At 44.3% G+C, this 26,439-nt stretch overlaps 1 protein-coding gene across 16 annotated transcripts in view; it reads left to right on the top strand.

Moving 5' to 3' along the window:
- The window catches only part of MYCBP2 (MYC binding protein 2), a 705,517-nt gene that overhangs the window by 626,906 nt on the left and 52,172 nt on the right, over positions 1-26,439 (top strand). For 10 of the 16 annotated variants that reach the window (XM_063952968.1, XM_063952974.1, XM_063952973.1 and 7 more), the window contains 15 exons: positions 223-392; positions 557-801; positions 1,217-1,384; positions 2,634-2,791; positions 3,105-3,304; positions 3,877-4,035; positions 4,355-4,515; positions 16,690-16,846; positions 18,188-18,412; positions 19,037-19,102; positions 19,733-19,972; positions 20,477-20,566; positions 20,653-20,733; positions 21,522-21,788; positions 23,054-23,337. In XM_063952968.1, coding sequence (XP_063809038.1) covers positions 223-392; positions 557-801; positions 1,217-1,384; positions 2,634-2,791; positions 3,105-3,304; positions 3,877-4,035; positions 4,355-4,515; positions 16,690-16,846; positions 18,188-18,412; positions 19,037-19,102; positions 19,733-19,972; positions 20,477-20,566; positions 20,653-20,733; positions 21,522-21,788; positions 23,054-23,337 — 2,671 coding nt within the window. The remainder of the gene's footprint in view (positions 1-222; positions 393-556; positions 802-1,216; positions 1,385-2,633; positions 2,792-3,104; positions 3,305-3,876; positions 4,036-4,354; positions 4,516-16,689; positions 16,847-18,187; positions 18,413-19,036; positions 19,103-19,732; positions 19,973-20,476; positions 20,567-20,652; positions 20,734-21,521; positions 21,789-23,053; positions 23,338-26,439) is intronic. The other 6 variants (XM_063952980.1, XM_063952969.1, XM_063952981.1 and 3 more) reach the window with 1 other exon arrangement.

Genomic DNA, 26,439 nt, shown 5'->3' with positions numbered 1-26,439 from the left:
TAGTAGTGCACAGCTAAGAAACAGTACTTTTACAGTATGTCAGGTCTACAAATGTACACATGAATAAAAATTGTGAGACCTAAATGTAGTTAATATTCTATTTTTGAGCGTAATTGTACTTTCAGTATTGTTTTTATGTGCTACCATGTAACCATATATATTTACTTCTAGGAGTCATGTAAAATAAGATTAAGAGGTGATTATTTTATTCTCCCATTAAAGGCTGTGGAAGATATGCTGGTGGCCAAGGATATAACAGCATAGGACACTTTTGTGGAGGATGGGCTGGAAACTGTGGTGATGGCGGAGTGGGTGGAAGCACTTGGTACTTAGTCTGTGATCGCTGCAGAGAGAAGTATCTCCGAGAAAAACAGGCTGCTGTAAGAGAAAAGGTAATTAGGTGGTGGCTTCTGCTCTGTTGGACTATTTGAATGCTTTAGAATGTATTAATTTCAACCTCCACAATAAAACAATTAAATCTGTAACGCCTGTGATAGTGACATTTAGTAAAATTTGATACAGAAAACACAGTAAGCTCTGTCATTTACATTTATAGGTAAAGCAATCCAGACGGAAGCCGGTGCAGGTGAAAATCCCCCGTGCTTTACCCACCATGGAAGCTCATCAAGTAATAAAAGCCAATGCACTCTTTCTGCTCTCTTTGAGCAGTGCAGCAGAGCCGAGCATTCTGTGTTACCACCCTCCAAAGCCTCTTCTATCTCAGCTGCCCAGTGTAAAAGAGGGCATTTCTGAAGATCTGCCCCCCAAAATGCAGTGCCTCTACCTGCAGACTTTGGCAAGGTAAATAACCACCTTATTTCTGCGTGAAACATCAGTGCAAATATTAGCCTGTTTGATACACATATAACGTAGTTACTATGTTACAGCTGTACGCTTTCTTCTAAAATCACATACTGACCATACATCCAGCATGAAATTATGTATGTATGTATGTATTAGGCTTTTTCTGTAGTGTATTATTAATATTGCAGTGTCCCAAATTACATGACTGACTCACTTTATTGAAAAAAGAAATGTACCATTGAGTCTTAGTAATATGTTTAGGGTTGTTTTGCAAATGTTTAATTTCAATTACAAATGTTGTATTTGAAGTGAAAGTTGCTGTAAATTATGCATTAAGATATTATTTCCTGACACAGTGTCCGTTCATGATGGAAGCTGCTTCCATGCTCATCTGTACTTTTCTATCACCCAGACATCATCATGAGAACTTTGTTGGCTATCAGGATGACAACCTCTTCCAGGATGAAATGAGGTATCTTCGCTCTACGTCAGTACCTGCTCCTTACATATCAGTCACTCCTGATGCCTGTCCTAATGTCTTTGAAGAACCAGAGAACAATATGAAATCAATGCCTCCCAGGTATTTTTTCTGGACTATTTAAACCAGTGTCAACTTAATTTAGGTTTTTAAAAAGGATGTTTAAATGTCGGTTTCCCTTGTCAGTAAGCAGATTCTTCTAAAGGAAGTTATTTCATTATCCAAGTTAAGCCATACTGTATAAAAGAAAACCGATAACATTCTGTTGTGTAATACAGTAAATGGTGGTCAACTACACCATGAATAAAACGCTCACACAGATGAGGTTTTCTGAAGGCCTTGTATATAACTGTTACTTATGGACTGAGGTCCTGATTCAGGTTTATTAGCAAAGTAAAAAAGCACACAACAAAACCATGTTGCACTGCAAGTCGGGCAGATGTAATGTGCAGAGAGATATAGATTTGGATCGGTTATATTGTTTCTATGCAGGGTAAATACTGGCTGTTTTGCATGTAGCCCACAAATGTTAGCTTTATTTTTACACTGCAACTTAGATTTCTGTTTAAACTCACCCCACCCAAATCTAAGGGGTAAATTTACTAAGATGGGAGTTCTATTTAACCACTTGCCTGGCATGGTCGCATCAGATGCGACCACACCAGGCAGTGTTTCATCTGACCTGGTCACACAGGATGCGACCAGTCAGATAAGCAGTGTTAGCTGCGACAGGCAAGAGAAACTTATTTCCGCTGCTGCTCTCAGAGGGACTGTGCTGCCGATTATTGCTGATGGGTCAGCACGGCAGGACCCCCCACCCAGCGGCTGCAGACGGCGGCAGGAGGTACTGGCAGCAGGGACAGAGGTGCCTTTCGGGCGGCGGGGACAGCACAGATCGGCTGGCTGCGGTTGGACATGTCTGCGGCAGCGGAGGGGGAGGCGCTGCAGGGAGAGAGGTGCCTCCCCCTCCCTGCACCCCAAAAGGATATATCTCACCGTGTGTACACACCTTTAGAATTGGTTCCCAAAGTGTTAGCTTTGTTTGCAAAGAGAAGTTGTTCTGAAACTTAAACTATTGAAAAACATTTAAATAGTAAATATGTAACTGAGTTTAGTATATGAATTGTCCCCTTCCATCCCCCTCCAAGTATAAATACAGGTTCATTACCAATTGAATCCCTTAAATGGATTTTGTAGTGAACTTGCTTTGATTAAATATAGTAAAAAAAAAAAAAAAAATCAAATATTTGCTGGATTCTAAATAACTTTATAAAAATATAAATAACTGCTGCTACAGTAACCGTGAGATTCATATGAATTATATTGGATATTGTGTTTTCTTCACTTGTAGCCTAGAAACAAGCCCCATTACAGACACTGACTCCGCTAAACGTACAGTCTTCCAGCGATCTTACTCTGTGGTGGCCTCTGAGTATGACAAGCAGCACTCTGTCCTCCAGCCACGGGTGAAAGCTATTCCCAGGCGCAGAGTCAACAGTGGAGATGCTGGTAAAATAAACCTGCGGCTCTTTATTTCAACTCATGTTCATACATAGAAGGAATACTGACACTATATGTGAATATCATTGTACTAATCCATGTTTCTTGTTGGCTGATGCTTCAGCTGACGTATAGTTGGGTTGTGGAATTGGTATATACTTGCTACTAAGTTGCCTGCTATTGTTTTGCTTATAATTATTGTAAAGGTGTTACTAGTAGGGTGTGTTGAAGTTGTGAACAAAAAATGTTTATTATCCAAGAAATTAATTTTGATACGTCATTGCAGGTTATTAATCCATTTATTGTGTTTATTATGCCACAGAAGTTGGTTCCTCGTTGTTGAGACACCCATCGCCAGAGCTGTCTCGCTTGATTTCTGCCCATAGCTCATTGTCAAAAGGAGAAAGAAACTTTCAGTGGCCGGTCTTGGCATTTGTTATTCAACACCATGATCTAGAAGGTCTAGAAATTGCCATGAAACAGGCACTAAGGAAGTCTGCCTGCCGGGTCTTTGCTATGGAGGTAAGACGTTCTACAGATTGTGCTGTGTAGGCTGCATCTACAGTATGTCCTACTTCTTAGGTGAAGTTAGCCGTTGGCTGCTTTATACGTAGTTTCAGCTTTGATTTATTGTATGTTTATTTAAATTGATCATTAATTGGTCTGTTAGTGTGCCATGAGGGCCAGGGTTGGGAAACACTGCTCTACTACACTACAGAATGCAACTCCTTTACTTCTTGGTCTATAAGTAAGTGTATTGGTGGTACCTCCTAAATGAGATGGTAAATGGTTGGAGATCTATGCATTTAACCTAATAAAGATTAATCGCAGTTGGCTTGGGATGTTTATAAATATACAATTCTAAAAAGTTGAATCTGGTGCTGTAGGTAGTACATTACTTAATTTGGCTAAATATATGTCATAAAAGCTTTCTGCCTCTTTTCATATATTTTATTATATGTTAATATTTGTCTCTACATGAATGTTTGTAAGTAAATATTTGTAGAATAGAAAGTTTGTTATTTCTGCATTCTAAAATACTTTAACAGATGATTGTATTACTACTTATAAACTAGGACTGTTTGTATGTTTAGGCTTTCAATTGGCTGCTTTGCAATGTCATCCAGACTACATCTCTGCATGATATATTATGGCACTTTGTGGCATCTCTCACTCCTGCACCCATGGAACCAGAAGAGGAGGAGGATGAGGAGAATAAGGCAAATAAAGAGAATGCAGAACAAGTATGTGCTGTCAGTATCTCGTACCACTTAACACCTTATTGTCTTATGTTTGTTTTTCTGTTATTTCTGTCTTTGGAAACTGTATATTATATATCCAGCTCTCGCATAAATCATAAAAACAGAGTATAGTTTAATGCCAGGGTGGAACCATTCGCCACACACACACATTGCAGAATGATTGTGCTACAGCACTATTCTATTGCTCCGTTTGTGTCAAAATATACGTTATGTTTATATGTTGGTGGAATGGTCTCTAACACCTTTTTGTTTCCATAATGCTGTTAATAACATTGTCATTCTTTGTGACGCTTGTTTTTATATATTTCAGGAAAAAGATACAAGAGTGTGTGAGCATCCACTTTCAGACATAGTTATTGCTGGAGAAGCAGCACATCCCTTGCCCGACACATTCCATCGTCTTCTCCAAACTATTTCTGATTTAATGATGTCCCTTCCTGGGGGTAGCTCACTGCAACAGATGGCACTGAGGTGACTATGGTGCACCAGTTTAATTCAAAATAGAAACCCTCCCCTTGTATTAAAATTACTCATGTTGCAAAATTTAGTTGAACGGACATTTCTTTTGCGTCCTAGTGGATACTGGGGAATACTAGATTACCATGGGGTATAGATCGGGTCCACTGGAGCCTGGCACTTTAAGAAACTAATACCCCTTTTCCACTAGCTCAAAAAACACTGGTAAATGCACGGGGGCGCGCGTTTACCCATGTTCTTTGCTAGTGGAAAAGGGTCCCCCCGCAAAAACCTGGATCAAGTGACCTGTGAATCCTACCCGGGTAGCTACCTGGGTAGGACACGGGACTGATCCAGGTAGGGTTGTAGTGTAAACGGAAGCCGTGTCGATGCGACACTGCTCCCGTTTACACTGTATGGAAGGGTGGCGCTGGGAGATCATGTGATCTCCCAGCGCCGCCCCTGACGCGTCACCAGCAGTGTCACCAACCCGGCAATAACCACCGGGTTGGTGAGTGCAGTGTAGAAGGGGGCTCTAGCACAGGTCGCAGCCGTGTCAGGCTCACGGCTGCGACCCGTGCTAGCTAGTGGAAAAGGCGTATAATAGTGTGTGCTGGCTCCTCCTCTCTAAGCCACTCCTAGCAGTTTAGAAAATGTGCCCAAGGAGCCAGGTGCGTTCTGATGCTCTCCAGAGATTTCTTCAGAAATATATTTTAGTTTATTATATTCAGGCACACTGGTTGGCAACCAGTCTGCCTGCGTCGTGGGACTTAAGGGGGGGACCGAACCAACTTCCTCAGAGTTAATGGTTCGTCATCCCAGCTAACAGGACACTGAGCTCCTGAGGTTATGTTCTCACACTCCCAGAGGGTGAGCCCACGCCGGAAACATGCCTCCACTCCTTAACAGATGCCGAAGATAGACGTGGTGCGGTGAGTGTTAACACCGGGGACCCGGTTAGCGGGTCCCCGATGCATGATGGCGGCATGAAGGACAGTGTTCACCCGGCTCCGGGCCGCGGTGCACACTGAGTACCCAGACTGGCAGCAGTAAACGGGTGCTATATACTCTCATTTTGCACACTCTATAAGGAGATCCAGTATAAAAATAATGCAGGGACCGTACGCCATTATGGGGACAGGGCTTCCCGGAGAGCGGGACCAGAAGCCAAACGGCGCCATTTCCTGCTGCTGTACAGGCTGCACGCAGAGACTGCTCCTCCAGGACCCACTGAATCACCATTGTATACTGGTACCAGGGGGCTATAGTGAGGGGGGAGCTCATTATCAGCGGTTTACCGCTCTGTGGAAATTTACACTCAGAGGTCACCCAGCGGGGCGCTGCTCCGTCTGTGGTGTAGTGTGCTGGTTCCCATATCTCTCTGTGTCACTCCATTCAGGGTAGTCTGGGTTAGTGTGCATATCTCACTAACACTGCTGTGTTTTTCATGCAAATCGGTGTTCTTTCTCCTCAAGCATGTCTGCTAATAAGTCTGTGTGTATTTATGCAAGGCTAGGTTTACACCTTCCTCACAGGGATCACTTATGTGTGCCCAATGCTCAATTCCTTCAGAAGGTAGTGATGTGCAGGCACCAGAGTGGATGAAATCATTTAAAACTATGATTTCCAATATTAATTTAGAGTTAGCTATGGCTAAGCAAGAAAGGCAAGCCCTGAAACAAACTATGGACACGTTTATGGTAACTACTGCTGACCAAGGACAAGGCTCTTCAGCCCCCCTTGTTGGTCTCTCACAAACGCACTCTCCCTCAATTGTTACAATCTGACTGATTCTGAACTACCAGAGCTTGATAAGGGAGAGGCTGAGGTGGATGAGGATGATTCCCTGTCCCCGGGTGTTGAAGCCCTCATTTATGCCATTAGAGAGGTGCTTAATATCCCTAATAAGGAGGAAGAGCAGGTAGAGGAATTGTATTTTAATGTGAAGCCAAAGTCCTCTGCAACCTTCCCGGTCTCTAAAGAATTAGATTCCCTGGCTAGGGCAGCATGGATTAAAGGTGGTGTCCAGGGAACAGCTTCTGCACAGCATCGACTTGACTACTCGTTTGCTTACGGAGCACGGATGGTTACTCAATCTCCAGAAACCTCGCTTGGAACCGTCTGAGAGTTCAGTTCGTAGGGATGATCCTGGATACGGTGTCTCAGAAGGTTTACCTTCCCAGGGACAAGGCCTTGATTATTCAGTCTATGATCCGGATGGTGTTGAAACTTTCGATTCACCTTTTGTATCCGCTTGCTGGGCAAGATGGTGGCCTCCTACCAGGTGATACAATACAGCAGGTTCCATGCGCGACCGTTTCAACTGGATTTGTTGGACAAATGGTCGGGATCTCACCTGCACATGCATCAGCATATAACCCTGTCGCCAAAAGCACGGATATCCCTACTGTGGTGGCTACAAGTTTCCCATCTGATGGTGGGTTGGAGTTTCAACACCCTATCCTGGACGCTGTTGACAACAGATGCCTGCCTCCAGGGTTGGGGGGCTGTGACTCAAGGGGCGCAGTTCCAGGGGATGTGGTCCTTTCAGTAATCTGCTTTTCCAATCAATTTCCTGGAACTCAGGGCCATTTACAACGCTCTCATACAGGCCTCATCCCTCCTTCGGAATCAGGCGATACAGGTGCAGTCGTACAACGCCACGACTGTGGTGTACATCAACCGGCAGGGAGGAACCTGAAGCAGGGCCGCAATGCGAGAGGTGTCAAGAATACTCCTCTGGGCGGAAGCCAATGCAAGAGCCATCTCGGCCGTTTACATTCCAGGAGTGGACAACTGGGAAGCGGACTTCGTAAGCAGGCACGACCTCCATCCGGGGGAATAGGGCCTCCACCCTCAGGTGTCTCAAAAAGTTGTTCACCGGTGGGGTTGTCCACAGATAGACCTGATGGCTTCTTGTCTCAACAAGAAGCTCTGTCGTTACTGCCCCAGAATGAAGGTCCTGCAGGCGGTTGCGGTAGACACTCTGACAACGCCATGGAATTACCACTTTGTTTACCTGTTTCCTCCAATTTTTCTAATCCCAAGACTTCTGAAAATACTCAAAAAGGAAAGGGTTTAGGCAATTCTCATTGCCCCGGATTGGCCTCGGCAAGCCTGGTATGCAGACCTCCTGACCCTGTCGTTGGAGGATCCCTGGCCTCTGACGCTTCTCAAGGACCTTCAACAAGGACCCTTCGTCTATCCAGACGGCAACGTTTGACGGCCTGGAGTTTGAGAGGTTAATTTTAACCAGGAAGGGTCTTCCATCCATCTTTCCGCTATGGTTCAGGCCTGTAAGGTGGTTACCTCCAAACATTACCACCGTATTTGGAAGAAGTATGTTCTTGGTATGAGGGTTGAAAATGTTCTCCTGTGGAATTCCGTCTGGGCCGGTTTCTACTGTTCCTGCAGGCAGGAGTGGATAAGGGCCTACGATTAGGCTTCATCTAGGTTCAGATCTCAGCTCTCTATCTTCTTTCAGAAACAACTGGCGGTACTTCCTGAAGTACAGACCTTCCTTAAGGGTGGTGTTGCGTATTCAGCCACCCTTTGTTCCTCCCACTGCTCCGTGGGACCTCAATGTGGTGTTGTGACCTTTCTCCAGTCGGATTGGTTTGAACCCTTGCAGAGGGTTGACTTTCAAATACCTGACATGAAAGACTGTTATATTACTGGCCTTGGTTTCGGCCAGACTTGTGTCGGAATTGGGGGCCTTGTCCTGTAAGAGCCCTTACTTTGTGTTTCACAAGGATAGGGCGGAGCTCAGAACTCGCCCACAGTTTTTGCGGAAAGTGGTATCGGCCTTTCATGAAAATCAACCTATTGTGATTCCAGTCTTATCCGACACTTCAGTTGCTCCAAAGTCCATGGATGTTGTACGGACTTTGAGGATTTACATCAAAAGGATGGCTTGTCACAGGAAGTCTGACTCTCTTTTCGTCCTTTATGATGCTAAGAAAATTGGTCATCCTGCCTTCAAACAGTCCATTGCTCGTTGGCTCAAATTGACTATCCAACAAGCCTATAATTCGGTGGCTCTGCCGCTGCCAAGTTCTGTTCAGGCCCACTCCACAAGGTCGGTGGGTTCTTCCGGGGCGTCTCGGCATTACAGTTGTGCCGTGCAGCAACTTGGTCTGGTGTGAACACCTTTGTTAAATTCTACAGGTTTGACACCTTGGCCAAAGATGACCTTCAGTTTGGTTAGGCGGTTTTGCATGGGTCTCAGCACTCTCCCACCCATTCTGGGAGCTTTGGGACATCCCCATGGTAATCTAGTATTCCACAGTATCCACTGGGACAGGCATGTCCAAACTGCGGCCCTCCAGCTGTTGTGAAACTACATATCCCAGCATGCTCTGACACAGTTTTGCTGTCGGAGAATGCTAAAGCTTTATCAGGGCATGCTGGGATGTGTAGTTTCTCAACAGCTGGAGGGCCGCAGTTTGGACATGCCTGCACTAGGATGTAAGAGAAAATAGGAATTTAATACCTACCGGTAATTCCTTTTCTCGTAGTCCGTAGTGGATACTGGTCGCCCGCCTCAGTGCTTCGTTTCTGCTTACCTGGTTGTAAGTGTTATGGTTGGGTTTGCTGTTGCTTTCCCTGTTCCATGTTTGATTAGCGTTGCTATCCTTCTATAGTTAGCGTTGCTTTCCTATGTTCTGGTTAGCTCTGCTATCTTATTGTTTGTGTGTTGGTTCGTTACCTCACCGCTTTTGTGTTATATCCTTCTTTCTCTGACGTCCTAGTGGATGCTGGGAACTCCGTAAGGACCATGGGGAATAGCGGCTCCGCAGGAGACTGGGCACAAAAGTAAAAGCTTTTAGGTCACCTGGTGTGCACTGGCTCCTCCCCCTATGACCCTCCTCCAAGCCTCAGTTAGATTTTTGTGCCCGGCCGAGAAGGGTGCATGCTAGGTAGCTCTCCAGAGCTGCTTAGAGTAAAAGTTTTAAATAGGTTTTTTTATTTTCAGTGAGACCTGCTGGCAACAGGCTCACTGCATCGTGGGACTAAGGGGAGAAGAAGCGAACTCACCTGACTGCAGAGTGGATTGGGCTTCTTGGCTACTGGACATTAGCTCCAGAGGGACGATCACAGGTTCAGCCTGGATGGGTCCCGGAGCCGCGCCGCCGGCCCCCTTACAGAGCCAGAAGAGCGAAGAGGTCCGGAAAAATCGGCGGCAGAAGACGTTCCTGTCTTCAATAAGGTAGCGCACAGCACTGCAGCTGTGCGCCATTGCTCTCAGCACACTTCACACTCCGGTCACTGAGGGTGCAGGGCGCTGGGGGGAGCGCCCTGAGACGCAATAAAACATGTTTAAACCTTATATGGCTAAAGAAATACATCACATATAGCTCCTGGGCTATATGGATGCATTTCACCCCTGCCAGTTTTCCTAAAAAAAAAAAAGCGGGAGAAAAGGCCGCCGTGAAGGGGGCGGAGCCTATCTCCTCAGCACACAAGCGCCATTTTCCCTCACAGTTCCGCTGGAAGGAAGGCTCCCTGACTCTCCCCTGCAGTCCTGCTACAGAATCAGGGTAAAACAAGAGAGGGGGGGCACTAATTGGCAGAAAATACATATACAGCAGCTATAGAAGGGAGAAACACTTATATAAGGTTATCCCTGCATATATATAGCGCTCTGGTGTGTGCTGGCAAACTCTCCCTCTGTCTCCCCAAAGGGCTCGTGGGGTCCTGTCCTCTATCAGAGCATTCCCTGTGTGTGTGCTGTGTGTCGGTACGATTGTGTCGACATGTATGAGGAGGAAAATGATGTGGAGGCGGAGCAATTGCCTGTAATAGTGATGTCACCCCCTAGGGAGTCGACACTTGACTGGATGGTCGTATGGAAGGAATTACGTGACAGTGTCAGCACTTTGCAAAAAACTGTTGACGACATGAGACAGCCGGCAAATCAGTTAGTGCCTGTCCAGGCGTCTCAAACACCGTCAGGGGCTCTAAAGCGCCCGTTACCTCAGATGGTCGACACAGACCCAGACACGGATACTGACTCCAGTGTCGACGGTGACGAGACAAACGTAATGTCCAGTAGGGCCACACGTTACATGATCACGGCAATGAAGGAGGCTTTGAACATTTCTGATACTACAAGTACCACAAAAAAGGGTATTATGTGGGGTGTGAAAAAACTACCCATAGTTTTTCCTGAATCAGATGAATTAAATGAGGTGTGTGACAAAGCGTGGGTTTTCCCCGATAAAAAACTGCTGATTTCTAATAAATTATTGGCATTATACCCTTTCCCGCCAGAGGTTAGGGCGCGTTGGGAAACACCCCCTAGGGGTAGATAAGGCGCTCACACGCTTATCAAAACAAGTGGCGTTACCGTCTCCTGATACGGCCGCCCTCAAGGAACCAGCTGATAGAAAGCTGGAAAATATCCTAAAAGGTATATACACACATACTGGTGTTATACTACGACCAGCAATCGCCTCAGCCTGGATGTGCAGCGCTGGAGTGGCTTGGTCGGATTCCCTGACTGAAAATATTGATACCCTGGATAGGGACAGTATATTATTGACTATAGAGCATTTAAAGGATGCATTACTATATATGCGAGATGCACAGAGGGATATTTGCACCCTGGCATCAAGAGTAAGTGCGATGTCCATTTCTGCCAGAAGAGGATTATGGACGCGACAGTGGTCAGGGGATGCGGATTCAAAACGGCATATGGAAGTTTTGCCGTATAAAGGGGAGGAGTTATTTGGGGTCGGTCTATCAGACCTGGTGGCCACGGCGACGGCTGGGAAATCCACCTTTTTACCCCAGGTCACCTCTCAGCAGAAAAAGACACCGTCTTTTCAAACTCAGTCCTTTCGTCCCCATAAGGGCAAGCGGGCAAAAGGCCACTCATTTCTGCCCCGGGACAGAGGAAGGGGAAAAAGACTGCAGCAAGCAGCCTCTTCCCAGGATCAGAAGCCCTCCCCCGCTTCTGCCAAGTCTTCAGCATGACGCTGGGGCTTTACAAGCGGACTCAGGCACGGTGGGGGCCCGTCTCAAAAATTTCAACGCGCAGTGGGCTCACTCGCAAGTGGACCCCTGGATCCTGCAGGTAGTATCACAGGGGTACAAACTGGAATTCGAGACGTCTCCCCCTCGCCGGTTCCTGAAGTCTGCTCTACCAACGTCTCCCTCCGACAGGGAGGCAGTATTGGAAGCTATTCACAAGCTGTATTCCCAGCAGGTGATAATCAAGGTACCCCTCCTACAACAGGGAAAGGGGTATTATTCCACGCTGTTTGTGGTACCGAAGCCGGACGGCTCAGTGAGACCGATTTTAAATCTGAAATCATTGAACACTTACATAAAAAGGTTCAAATTCAAGATGGAATCACTCAGAGCAGTGATAGCGAACCTGGAAGAAGGGGACTATATGGTGTCTCTGGACATCAAAGATGCTTATCTCCATGTCCCAATCTACCCTTCTCACCAAGGGTACCTCAGGTTTGTGGTACAGAACTGTCATTATCAGTTTCAGACGCTGCCGTTTGGGTTGTCCACGGCACCACGGGTCTTTACCAAGGTAATGGCCGAAATGATGATGATTCTTCGAAGAAAAGGCATCTTAATTATCCCTTACTTGGACGATCTCCTGATAAGGGCAAGGTCCAGGGAACAGTTAGAGGTCGGAGTAGCACTATCTCAGGTGGTGCTACGTCAGCACGGGTGGATTCTAAATATTCCAAAATCGCAGCTGATTCCAACAACACGTCTACTGTTCCTGGGGATGATTCTGGACACAGTCCAGAAAAAGGTGTTTCTCCCGGAGGGGAAGGCCAGGGAGTTATCCGAGCTAGTCAGGAACCTCCTGAAACCAGGACAAGTGTCAGTGCATCAATGCACAAGGGTCCTGGGAAAGATGGTGGCTTCTTACGAAGCGATTCCATTCGGAAGATTCCATGCAAGAACGTTTCAGTGGGATCTGCTGGACAAATGGTCCGGATCGCATCTTCAGATGCATCAGCGGATAACCCTATCTCCAAGGACAAGGGTGTCTCTCCTGTGGTGGTTGCAGAGTGCTCATCTTCTAGAGGGCCGCAGATTCGGCATTCAGGACTGGATTCTGGTGACCACGGATGCCAGCCTGAGAGGCTGGGGAGCAGTCACACAGGGAAGAAACTTCCAGGGCTTGTGGTCAAGCATGGAAACGTCTCTTCACATAAATATCCTGGAACTAAGGGCAATTTACAATGCCCTAAGTCAAGCAAGGCCTCTGCTTCAGGGTCAGTCGGTTTTGATCCAATCGGACAACATCACGGCAGTCGCCCACGTAAACAGACAGGGCGGCACAAGAAGCAGGAGGGCAATGGCAGAAGCTGCAAGAATTCTTCGCTGGGCGGAAAATCATGTGACAGCACTGTCAGCGGTGTTCATTCCGGGAGTGGACAACTGGGAAGCAGACTTCCTCAGCAGACACGACCTCCACCCGGGGGAGTGGGGACTTCACCCAGAAGTCTTCCACGTGATTGTAAACCGTTGGGAAAAACCAAAGGTGGACATGATGGCGTCTCGTCTCAACAAGAAACTAGACAGATATTGCGCAAGGTCAAGGGACCCTCAGGCAGTAGCGGTGGACGCTCTGGTAACACCGTGGGTGTACCAGTCAGTGTATGTGTTCCCTCCTCTGCCTCTCATACCCAAAGTACTGAGAATCATAAGAAGGAGAGGAGTAAGAACTATACTCGTGGCTCCGGATTGGCCAAGAAGGACTTGGTACCCGGAACTTCAAGAGATGCTCACGGAGGACCCGTGGCCTCTACCTCTCAGAAAGGACCTGCTCCAGCAGGGACCTTGTCTGTTCCAAGACTTACCGCGGCTGCGTTTGACGGCATGGAGGTTGAACGCCGGATCCTGAAGGAAAAAGGCATTCCAGATGAAGTCATCCCTACCCTGGTCAAGGCCAGAAAGGATGTAACCGCAAAACATTATCACAGCATTTGGCGGAAATATGTTGCGTGGTGTGAGGCCAAGAAGGCCCCTACAGAGGAATTTCAACTGGGTCGTTTCCTGCATTTCCTGCAAACAGGACTATCTATGGGCCTAAAATTAGGGTCCATTAAGGTTCAAATTTCGGCCCTGTCAATCTTCTTCCAAAAAGAACTGGCTTCAGTGCCTGAAGTTCAGACGTTTGTCAAAGGGGTACTGCATATACAGCCTCCTTTTGTGCCTCCAGTGGCACCTTGGGATCTCAATGTAGTGTTGAGTCTCCTAAAATCACAGTTAGCCCTGGCTTCAGCCAGGCGTGTCTCTGAATTGGCGGCTTTATCATATAAAAGCCCTTACCTAATTTTTCATTCAGACAGGGCAGAACTGAGGACTCGCCCTCAATTTCTCCCTAAGGTGGTTTCAGCGTTTCACATGAACCAGCCTATTGTGGTACCTGCTGCTTCTAGGGACTTGGAGGACTCCAAGTTGCTGGACGTAGTCAGGGCCCTGAAAATATATGTTTCCAGGACGGCTGGAGTCAGAAAATCTGACTCGCTGTTTATCCTGTATGCACCCAACAAGCTGGGTGCTCCTGCTTCTAAGCAGACGATTGCTTGTTGGATTTGTAGTACAATTCAGCTTGCACATTCTGTGGCAGGCCTGCCACAGCCAAAATCTGTAAAAGCCCATTCCACAAGGAAAGTGGGCTCATCTTGGGCGGCTGCCCGAGGGGTCTCGGCTTTACAACTTTGCCGAGCAGCTACTTGGTCAGGGGCAAACACGTTTGCTAAATTTTACAAATTCGATACCCTGGCTGAGGAGGACCTGGAGTTCTCTCATTCTGTGCTGCAGAGTCATCCGCACTCTCCCGCCCGTTTGGGAGCTTTGGTATAATCCCCATGGTCCTTACGGAGTTCCCAGCATCCACTAGGACGTCAGAGAAAATAAGAATTTACTTACCGATAATTCTATTTCTCATAGTCCGTAGTGGATGCTGGGCGCCCATCCCAAGTGCGGATTGTCTGCAATACTTGTATATAGTTATTGTTACAAAAATCGGGTTGTTTATTGTTGTGAGCCATCTTTTCAGAGGCTCCTACGTTTATCATACTGTTAACTGGGTTCAGATCACAAGTTGTACGGTGTGATTGGTGTGGCTGGTATGAGTCTTACCCGGGATTCAAGATCCTTCCTTATTATGTACGCTCGTCCGGGCACAGTATCCTAACTGAGGCTTGGAGGAGGGTCATAGGGGGAGGAGCCAGTCTACACCAGGTGACCAAAAAGCTTTTACTTTTGTGCCCAGTCTCCTGCGGAGCCGCTATTCCCCATGGTCCTTACGGAGTTCCCAGCATCCACTACGGACTATGAGAAATAGAATTATCGGTAAGTAAATTCTTATTTTCAAAGTATGTCCGTCTCCTGGCACAGTTTCCTAGACTGAGTCTGCTAGGAGGGTCATAGAGGGGAGGATCCAGCACACACTATTAGTTTCTTGAAGTGTCAGGCTCCAGTGGACCCATCTATACCCCATGGTAATCTAGTATTCCCCAGTATCCACTACGGACTACGAGAAAAGGAATTACTGGTAGGTATTAAATTCCTATTTTTTTCTGTGTCGCTCCTCCATAGCCTTCTGCAGTTAACACAAGGAATTCCATATTGGTGGCTTCTGTATTTAATTGAATCTACCCCTTGGTGTACAAGGCCTTCAAATAAAAAGCTTTGCTTCTTTTTATATGGAGTGATTGGGTATAAGCTGGCATCATCATATTCTGCCAATATTCTGTGGTATCACATTGGACTAGAGATATCCAATGCAGAGCAGTCATCTGGCTGATTTCTGAAGTGCTAGTAGCAAAATTGTAGGCTTTGGTGATGTTTCCTATTTCTATGTCTAGTCATGCATAAAAGTAACTAAAAAGATGTTAACCTGGTTTATAATAGGGAAACTAAAGTCTACCTGTAATGGCACACACTGCCAAGTTCATCTTGGGCTACATGCAGTTATGTTTACTATATGATCTACTATATTTTGTTTAGCCATATATTTTTTAAAATTAAAAGTATAAAAAGACATTGTAGCCATTATTTAACATAAACTAATAACATAGTATTCAAACACTGTATGGGTGCATGTGTAATACTTATTAGTTATCGAGATGATTATTGATCTTATCAAAAAACAACAGGTGGCTCTGTGCCATGTTACAGGGCTTTTGTGGTTATTACAGCAATAAATCAATCCGCCATCAGCAAATGGGTCACACATACGTCCGCATTGCCACTGTGATTAGGCATGCGTGTGAGCTGTTCGCAGGACCGTACGCAACCATGCAGTCCTATGGATCGTGGGTGCGTATGCAGTGCACCCGCACAGGCCGTGGGCACGTGAATTGCGGCATATGACTTGTGATTGCCATGGCTAGCGGCAAAACTGGTACAGACACAGCTGTATTTGCAAGCTATGACAGGTTAGGCATACAGAAAGACCTTTAGACAGGTTTGCCACATTTATGAGACTTATTCTGGGCAGTTGTACTTAGAATACACCCAATTTTTTTTTAAAGCCTAGAGATGAAATGACTATGATCTCAGATTATGTGGCTCAGCCAAGATCCATTTCTTAGGATTTTCCCCACTTGAAATAGTGATTCAACAAAGTGTGCAGTTATTCTGGGTCATGGTAAGTGGTTATACTATAGTCATGAGACAGAATTTAGGCTCATGGGGCAATAGTATGCTCATGTTATGCTCAGGGAAGCAGATGACTTGGGCCCAAAATAAAAGGAAATATATACTTTTAGAGAATACAATATAGCAAGGAGCTGTCATTTGTGTGTTAATGTTGCCCGCCTCAACATTAAATAACTCACCATGTGCAAATAGCTACCAGTTACAGCAGCATCTGATAACCCCTTCCTCAGCTTGCCACCTTAGAATTGAAAATGCTATTTTAGATAGAAGACGGTGCTTTTTTATTAACCGTTACTTATATAGCGCCAGCACATTCCGTTGCACTTTCCAGTTAGGAATGAAACCGTAATAAAACAAGACTGGGAATTAACAGATAGTCAGAGGTAAGTGGGCCCTGCTTACAATCTATAGCCTATAAACTAGAAATGAATGGCCTATACCTAACATTATGCGGCAAGTTTTATAGAAAGCATAGCTTAACTGTAGATGTCTGAAGCAATATTGATTGGAGATATTGTTTTTGCTTTTATTGCATCCCAGGTGCTGGAGTCTTAAGTTCAAGCAGTCGGACCACCAGTTTCTTCACCAGAGTAATGTATTCCATCACATTAACAACATTCTCTCCAAGTCCGATGACGGAGACAGTGAGGAGAGTTTCAACATCAGTATACAGTCTGGCTTTGAAGCAATGAGCCAGGTAAGTTGTTATCCCTTTCTAACCTAACCTTTTTAGGGTTAGGTTACAGTTTTATTTTTATTTTATTTTTCTTTAAAGATTTTGGAAGTGTTACAAGCAAAACAAAAAAGTAGGTAACAACAAAATAGGAGACAACAGTTATGATGCCGTAAACATGAAGTACACTTCTAGTTAATAGATTTGTGAAATAATATTAAAGTAAAGAGTGAGAGAGGAAAAGAGGGAGAGAGAAAACAGAGGAGAATTAAGGGAAAAAATGGAAAACCCTGTAAAACATATCTCCAAATTGTCAATTTATCATGGCAGATAGTGAGTGTATAGCACCTACAATGGAATCTTTGGAAGTAGGCAAGATCCGTGAGAGGGTATAGGTGAAATTAAGGGTTAAGGAGAGAGGCGTAAGTGCTGGAGTCCTTGAAATCCAACCAACTGAACCAAATGGACATAAACTCAGTATGGTTATCTGAAGATGAGTGTGTTGTCATCCATGGACATGTAAATATCCATCCCCTGGCCCCATTCGCTAATGGATGGGGGAAGTCAGAAGCACCTGTGAACAGACAAAACCGCTTTTGCTGCATTATTGATATGTTTAATAAAGATTTTTTTTTATAAGAGTCTGGTATATCAGAGTATGAGAGGAGCCAAAAAAGCACGACCCATAGGGACAGAGTAACCTACTATATCTTTAGCCAGGCAGATTATCTTGTTCCTAAAAGAAATAGGTCGACCTGAAATAGTCATTAGGTCGATGTGTCAAAGGTCAACAGTGCTTATGGTCACTGAGCACTAAAGATCAACAGGTGAAAATGGTCGACACAGCTTCTTCTTTTTTTTGGGGGGGGGGGGGTTGTTGGGTTTTTTTCAACTTTAACATCCACATGGACTACGATTGTGAATAGTAAATTTACATGGTGAGCGAAGTGGTACATTCATTGGGGTTCCCTGTACTCTTACAAAGAAAATGACACCAAACAAATGAAAAAGCTTAGTGTTGACCATTTCTCATGTTGACCTTTGCCATGTCGACCTAATGACTGTCGACTTTGCAATCCATACCAATATTGTACCACCAGTTAAAATGGTGTGTAAAAGAAGCCTGCTAATGTAAACGCCTGGTGATTCCCTTTGATGAAATGTGTGTGAATGTGGCCACTGGGAGGAACTGTTGAGTTTCTAACATTTGCTTCATTTAGTAATGTGACTATTTCACACTCCGATTAGAACAAAAAACTGAATTGCTTTTTCATACCACCACATGTTGATTGTAAGCTTCCCTCAGTTAACGTAGTTCACCTTCACCTTCATTATGCATCTTGAATGTGAATTCTTTTATCATAGGAACTGTGTCTGGTCACTGCTCTAAAAGACACGACCAGCATTGTGGACATTAAGACTTCTAGCAGACCAGCGATGATTGGAAGCTTAACAGATGGGTCTACTGAAACATTCTGGGAATCAGGAGATGAAGATAAGAATAAAACAAAAAGCATCACAATAAATTGTGTGAAAGGCATAAATGCACGCTATGTATCGGTCCATGTAGACAACTCTCGCGACTTAGGGGTATCTATAACTACTACACTAATTCTGAAAAGTTTTTTTTTGGAACAATTTATTTATATTGTTGGGTAGAGAACACATTAAGAACGTTGTTAAATCATGGAGGCATTCATGTACTTTTAGCTAGCACAAAACCAGCATTTCTGTACAGGCCACGAGATTTAATTAAGAACTTTTTTATTCTATTCCTGTGAATCGTTTAGGAATCTTGTGTACTTTTATGTTGCATTAGTCACATTTTATTACTCCGCACAACACAAATGATAGACTATACTAAATACATTTTTGGTGTGCGGCTAATTAGTGGGGGGGGTTTATGGTTTGCAGAAACCTAATCACATTTCTTTGATGCACAGAAAAATATGGGTTCCCTGACACCACTTAATTTATGGATAACATCTTTGGTTGCCATAATGTGCATCCTCTTGGTATGATATAATGTCTTAGTAATACAATTGTTGTTCACATTTATTAATACTATTTATAATGTAATCTTTAAAAATATCCTTAAAAGAAAATAAAAAATATTTGCAGTATACCTACAATAGAAAAGATTTTGTTGCTGTTTAGACTTTGTGTATACTCACACTTTGTACGCAACAAATGACAGCTTGGTTTGCTTTGCAGAACAAAGTCACTTCAATGACCTTTTTATGTGGCAAGACTGTGGAAGACCTATGTAGAATTAAGCAGGTAAAGCATGGTGCTACAATGTGCTCTTGTATTGTGTATATCATTAAAGGATTTTTGATTTCAGTACATATAATGATTGAAAGCCAGCATCATTTTGGGGTCTATTTATGAAGCAGTGAAAAGAGTGGAGAAGTGAGCCAGTGGAGAAGTTGCCCATGGCAACCAATCAGCATTGAAATAAACATTTATAATTTGCATACTATATAATTGTATGGAGCAGCTGATTGGTTGCCATGGGCAACTTCTCCACATGCCCACTTCTCTATTCTTTTCACTGCTTCATGAATAGACCGCTTTGTGACTACCCGTTTAGTATAAATTCATTGTTTATTACATTATTTAGCTGGGGAAAACCCCTTGAATGTTATGTTATTGGATAGCGTGTCACCCAAAAGCACACTTTTTTTTTTTACTTTTTTTTGTTAGTAATTTTTTTTAGTTATCTTTCAATATGGATTTAGTTTGTCCTTGGACAGCCTGCATGATGTCTGAAGAACATTGCACAGTCTGTTTTATTTCTTTTCAATATCCTCATATTGTAATTGTTTCTCTCAATAATAAGAAAACTACATAAATTATTGTTGCCGTATAGATGTGCTTCAGTAGTAATGTGCATTTTATCCCCACAAGGCTGAGCTGGATACCAGACACATTGGTTGGGTAACAAGCGAGCTTCCAGGAGGGGATAATCACATCATGAAGATTGAGATGAAAGGTCCAGAGAATACACTGAGAGTGCGACAAGTAAAAGTGCTTGGCTGGAAAGATGGCGAGTCCATTAAAATAGGTGGACAGATTTCCGCCAGTGTGGCTCAGCAAAGGAACTGCGAAGCCGAGACGCTACGTGTGTTCAGACTGATAACATCACAGGTTCGCTTTATAGATAAATTCATCATTTCAGATTAGCAATCATTTGTTTTTTAGCTTAATCAAAGGACATTTTTGTGCTTAAATAGGATCAGTAACTTTTTAGTCCATCTATAATAGTCACCCTATGAGCACATTTGGTTTTTACAAGTGATAGATTATAAAGAACAAATTGACTAAACCATTTCGCTACTCTCCCATTCATTCAGATGCTCTGTATTTATGCAGTATTTGATATCGTCTTGCAAATTCATATCGCCTTCATGCTTGTGTGCATATCCCCCATTTACCTGCCAGTGTTGTAACACCCCATTCCCCATATCCCCTCCACCATTTAAAAAAAAACGTAATAAAAACTATTACAAATAAATCCATTATTAGCAGTGAACGGTCACATTTAAACCAGCGTTGGCGTTCTGGGACCTTGGTATTTTTAATGAAAAGTTGCAGTGTGGGTCTGAATCATTTGTGCAGGTAAAATGGTCACTTTTTTTGTTTTGTAAACAGGTGTTTGGCAAGCTGATCTCTGGAGATGCTGAGCCTACACCCGAGCAAGAGGAAAAAGCTCTGCTGTCTTCACCTGAAGGAGATGAAAAGGTACATTGCTGCTTTATATCAAGTCTCATGGTGGATGTTGCTGCTTCAGGTGAAAGAGATAAATGTTCACTTGTGTCTTTTTGTAGGCAACATCTGATGCTGACCTGAAGGAGCACATGGTTGGCATAATATTTAGCAGGAGTAAACTCACAAATCTACAAAAACAGGTATTTACATCTGCTTTACTTTGATCTCTAGTGTTTCATGAAATGTGTAAATGGTTTCAGAAAAATATTACTGTACTCAGATATTTTAACCAGACACAGTTACGATGCATAATGAAAATAAGTAAACGATAGTTAAGATGGCTTTAGCTATAGGAAAATAATAGGAGTACTAATAAGTACAGCTGGACTGCTCCTATCACGGTTCTCATTTGTTAAAACATTCTTTCTCTTGTGTTTCTTTAAAGTTTGAAAGCTGGAATCATTTTTGTGTTAAAGTTTTTTGTCTGTCACCCTATGTCACATTATCTGCTTAGAATAATCAGATTTGAATTGTCTAGCACTTCTAGCTTTTCACATTAGTCCAGGCCTGGCCAACCTGTGGTTCTCCATCTGTTGTGAAACTATAAGTACCATCATGCCTTGCCACAGTTTTGCTATTAGGATTGCTAAATCTGTAGCAAGGCATGCTGGGATTTGTAGTTTCACAACAGCTGGAGAGCCACAGGTTGGCCAGGCGTGCATTAGTCAGTTGAAACCAGATGGTACTGCTTTGGGTGCCACAAGTATGAAATGTGCTGCTTTTGTGGCTAGCCCACCGAAAAGGAAGCAGAAACAGCTGTGCTAAGGCATGTTCCTTACTAATAATTAGTGCTCTTCATATTAGTTATATTAGCAAAACCAGAACCGTTGCACCTAATGTGCACATTGAAGAGAAAATGGCAGACTTTCACAGTGCAGATAACTGTTCTATTGAATTGACTATTTACGCAAGACCTTTTTTTCTTTAGGTGTGTGCTCACATAGTGCAAGCTATCAGAATGGAGGCAACTCGTGTTCGTGAAGAGTGGGAGCATGCAATTTCCAGTAAGGAGAATGCAAATTCGCAGCCAAATGATGAAGACGCCTCCTCTGATGCTTACTGCTTTGAGCTGCTGTCCATGGTGCTTGCTCTGAGCGGATCCAATGTTGGCAGACAGTATTTAGCTCAGCAGCTGACGTTACTGCAAGATCTCTTCCACCTGCTGCACACGGCTTCCCCCAGAGTGCAGAGACAAGTGAGTGATTAAACTAAATCTACGGCCTGGTCGCTGAATGGTGACAAAGCATTTTACACACCCTGGAAGCTAACCTTTGCTAATATTCATGTTAACTATTCATGTTCATTTTGGGTGGTTTCCAGGCTTTGTGTCCATGTTCTACAGTTATTGACCAGACTGTATTATGTTTTGGTAGAGGTGATATAAGTGTCCAATATTTATATACATTTATTACCACCTATCTTCATCGTTGGTCTGTAAATGACATGGGCAAAACCTATCCACAATAAAACATTTCAAACAACAAAAACATTTTTTTTTTTTTTAAATGCTCCAATACAATTATAGCCATTCTGAGAAACCTATTTAAAAAAGCAGCAGAGGAATAAAAGCAATACACATACATGCATGGTGAATGGTTAATTGGTACAACTGTGTAGAGGTTAGATATTGGGCTAGCCATTCAGTAGATGATGGCTGGTATAAGGGGTATAGCAAACACAGAGTAGGCATCTGGAAGAGCATAAGGAAAGATGGAACACTGAAAAAAATGGAGTATGAAATAGACAAAGAAAAGTAATAAAAGTATACAAAAAAATTCTAAATTAGCTTTACTGTTATGCCCACAGCTTTGTGTTCTCATAATCAACTGTCCAAATCTGTATTTGTTACATTCATTAAAGCTGATGTAATATTTCAGTTTCCAAAGAAAGAAACATCGTAAAGGGATAGAAATACAATAGGCTGTTAAATTGGGTATTGGAGAGGGAACAAATAAACTTAAGGCGGTATCCTATTAACTCCGATGCTTTTTCGGCCAGTAAAAACGGACGGATATCGCGATTTTGACCGATGGTCATTATCGCGGTATCAAATACAGTAAGAGGCCGTTTTTATCGGCGGAACTTGAACCCTCGATCGTGTGATAACACATGGGATAAGGGATAAATCCCCTATCCCATGTGTTTTCGTGGCTCCGGCAGCCTGTTATTGCAGATTATATTTCGGGTGCCTGAGGCACCCGAAGTATAATCCTTGATAAGTGTTGGCATCAGGGTTTATGGGATAGCCCCCGGCTATCCTATTAGTAACGGGAAAGTACCGCTGCTAATAGGATACCGCCCATAATCTGGTACTTCTTGCTGCTTGTTTTGAATGCAGAGAAAAAGATGTTTTATTAGATGCATTTTTTTTTTTACAAGACTTCTATGTAGGAACTTCATGAATGCTAGTAACGGTGTAGCTGCAAAAATACCTTCTACTTTTCTGTGTCCATTTTACAGGTAACGTCATTGCTGCGTCGTGTCTTACCTGAGGTGACTCCATCTCGCCTTGCTAGTATCATAGGTGTAAAGTCTCTCCCACCAGCTGATATCAGTGACATTATACACTCAACTGAGAAAGGAGACTGGAACAAGCTTGGTATCTTAGATATGTTCCTGGGATGCATTGCTAAGGCACTCACAGTCCAGTTGAAGGCCAAGGGTACACCAATCACTGGCACGGCAGGAATGAGTGCTGGGAAAGGGGTCACTACTGTCACTTTGCCAATGATTTTTAACTCCAGGTACAGTCTATGAATTCCTTTTTTTGTTTTACTTTCTCTGAAATACTGAAGTAATAGGTTCATTTTTATCACTTGTTTCAGCGACTGTATAGGGTAGTACAGAACCTTCTTTCTTATGCAGAATTTGACTCGCTTTACCTGCAAACTAGATAGATAATTATCAGTTATTTTAGTGAGTGAGGATTAACTGTGATTTGAAAACAATAGTGCACTGTCAGTGGTACACTGAAATATACGGAGGTTGTACTGTACAAATAAGTGGTGCTCTCCATAGGTAGTAATACATGTTTTTGATTTTTTTTTATTTTTTATATCAAAATGACAATTTGGTGTTCTAAAATCTTCCTATTCACATTGATGTCTTTAAAACTTTATAACAGAAAAAACTCTTCTATTGACAAACAGTACTGTATGTATATTCAATAAGAAGCCTCTGGTGTATTTTTACTTAACTTATTTTCTCTGACGTCCTAAGTGGATGCTGGGGACTCCGTCAGGACCATGGGGAATAGCGGCTCCGCAGGAGACAGGGCACAAAAGTAAAAGCTTTAGGATCAGGTGGTGTGCACTGGCTCCTCCCCCTATGACCCTCCTCCAAGCCTCAGTTAGGTTTTTGTGCCCGGCCGAGAAGGGTGCAATCTAGGTGGCTCTCCTAAAGAGCTGCTTAGAGTAAAAGTTTTGTTAGGTTTTTTTATTTTCAGTGAGTCCTGCTGGCAACAGGCTCACTGCAACGAGGGACTTAGGGGAGAAGAAGTGAACTCACCTGCGTGCAGGATGGATTGGCTTCTTAGGCTACTGGACACTAGCTCCAGAGGGACGATCACAGGTACAGCCTGGATGGGTCACCGGAGCCGCGCCGCCGACCCCCTTGCAGATGCTGAAGAGAGAAGAGGTCCAGAAATCGGCGGCTGAAGACTTCTCAGTCTTCATGAGGTAGCGCACAGCACTGCAGCTGTGCGCCATTGCTCTCAGCACACTTCACACCAACGGTCACTGAGGGTGCAGGGCGCTGGGGGGGGCGCCCTGGGCAGCAATGAAAGTACCTATGCTGGCTAAAAATACATCACATATAGCCTCTGGGGCTATATGGATGTATTTAACCCCTGCCAGGTTGTCAGAAAAACGGGAGAAGAAGCCCGCCGAAAAGGGGGCGGGGCCTATTCTCCTCAGCACACAGCGCCATTTTCCTACACAGCTCCGCTGCTAGGAAGGCTCCCAGGCTCTCCCCTGCACTGCACTACAGAAACAGGGTTAAAACAGAGAGGGGGGGCACTTATTTGGCGATATTATTATATATTAAGATGCTATAAGGGAAAACACTTATATAAGGTTGTCCCTGTATAATTATAGCGTTTTGGTGTGTGCTGGCAAACTCTCCCTCGGTCTCCCCAAAGGGCTAGTGGGGTCCTGTCCTCTATCAGAGCATTCCCTGTGTGTGTGCTGTGTGTCGGTACGTGTGTGTCGACATGTATGAGGACGATGTTGGTGAGGAGGCGGAGCAATTGCCTGTAATGGTGATGTCACTCTCTAGGGAGTCGACACCGGAATGGATGGCTTATTTAGGGAATTACGTGATAATGTCAACACGCTGCAAGGTCGGTTGACGACATGAGACGGCCGGCAAACCAATTAGTACCTGTCCAGGCGTCTCAAACACCGTCAGGGGCTTTAAAACGCCCATTTACCTCAGTCGGTCGACACAGACACGGACACTGACTCCAGTGTCGACGGTGAAGAAACAAACGTATTTTCCATTAGGGCCACACGTTACATGTTAAGGGCAATGAAGGAGGTGTTACATATTTCTGAAACTACAAGTACCACAAAAAAGGGTATTATGTGGGGTGTGAAAAAACTACCTGTAGTTTTTCCTGAATCAGATAAATTAAATGAAGTGTGTGATGATGCGTGGGTTTCCCCCGATAGAAAATTATTGGCGTTATACCCTTTCCCGCCAGAAGTTAGGGCGCGTTGGGAAACACCCCTTAGGGTGGATAAGGCGCTCACACGCTTATCAAAACAAGTGGCGTTACCGTCTCCAGATACGGCCGCCCTCAAGGAGCCAACTGATAGGAGGCTGGAAAATATCCTAAAAAGTATATACACACATACTGGTGTTATACTGCGACCAGCGATCGCCTCAGCCTGGATGTGCAGCGCTGGGGTGGCTTGGTCGGATTCCCTGACTGAAAATATTGATACCCTTGACAGGGACAGTATTTTATTGACTATAGAGCATTTAAAGGATGCATTTCTATATATGCGAGATGCACAGAGGGATATTTGCACTCTGGCATCAAGAGTAAGTGCGATGTCCATATCTGCCAGAAGATGTTTATGGACACGACAGTGGTCAGGTGATGCAGATTCCAAACGGCACATGGAAGTATTGCCGTATAAAGGGGAGGAGTTATTTGGGGTCGGTCCATCGGACCTGGTGGCCACGGCAACAGCTGGAAAATCCACCTTTTTTACCCCAAGTCACATCTCAGCAGAAAAAGACACCGTCTTTTCAGCCTCAGTCCTTTCGTCCCCATAAGGGCAAGCGGGCAATAGGCCAGTCATATCTGCCCAGGGATAGATGAAAGGGAAGAAGACTGCAGCAGGCAGCCCCTTCCCAGGAACAGAAGCCCTCCACCGCTTCTGCCAAGTCCTCAGCATGACGCTGGGGCCGTACAAGCGGACTCAGGTGCGGTGGGGGGTCGTCTCAAGAGTTTCAGCGCGCAGTGGGCTCACTCGCAAGTGGACCCCTGGATCCTACAAGTAGTATCCCAGGGCTACAGATTGGAAATTCGAGACGTCTCCCCCTCGCAGGTTCCTGAAGTCTGCTTTACCAACGTCTCCCTCCGACAGGGAGGCAGTATTGGAAACAATTCACAAGCTGTATTCCCAGCAGGTGATAATCAAAGTACCCCTCCTACAACAAGGAAAGGGGTATTATTCCACACTATATTGTGGTACTGAAGCCAGACGGCTCGGTGAGACCTATTCTAAATCTGAAATCTTTGAACACTTACATACAAAGGTTCAAATCAAGATGGAGTCACTCAGAGCAGTGATAGCGAACCAGGAAGAAGGGGACTATATGGTGTCCCTGGACAT

The sequence above is a fragment of the Pseudophryne corroboree genome, chromosome 2 (assembly GCF_028390025.1).
Source record: "Pseudophryne corroboree isolate aPseCor3 chromosome 2, aPseCor3.hap2, whole genome shotgun sequence".
Lineage (NCBI taxonomy): Eukaryota > Metazoa > Chordata > Amphibia > Anura > Myobatrachidae > Pseudophryne > Pseudophryne corroboree.
The sequence above is the reverse complement of the archived record's forward strand: the minus strand, read 5'-3'. Positions and strand labels throughout refer to the sequence as shown.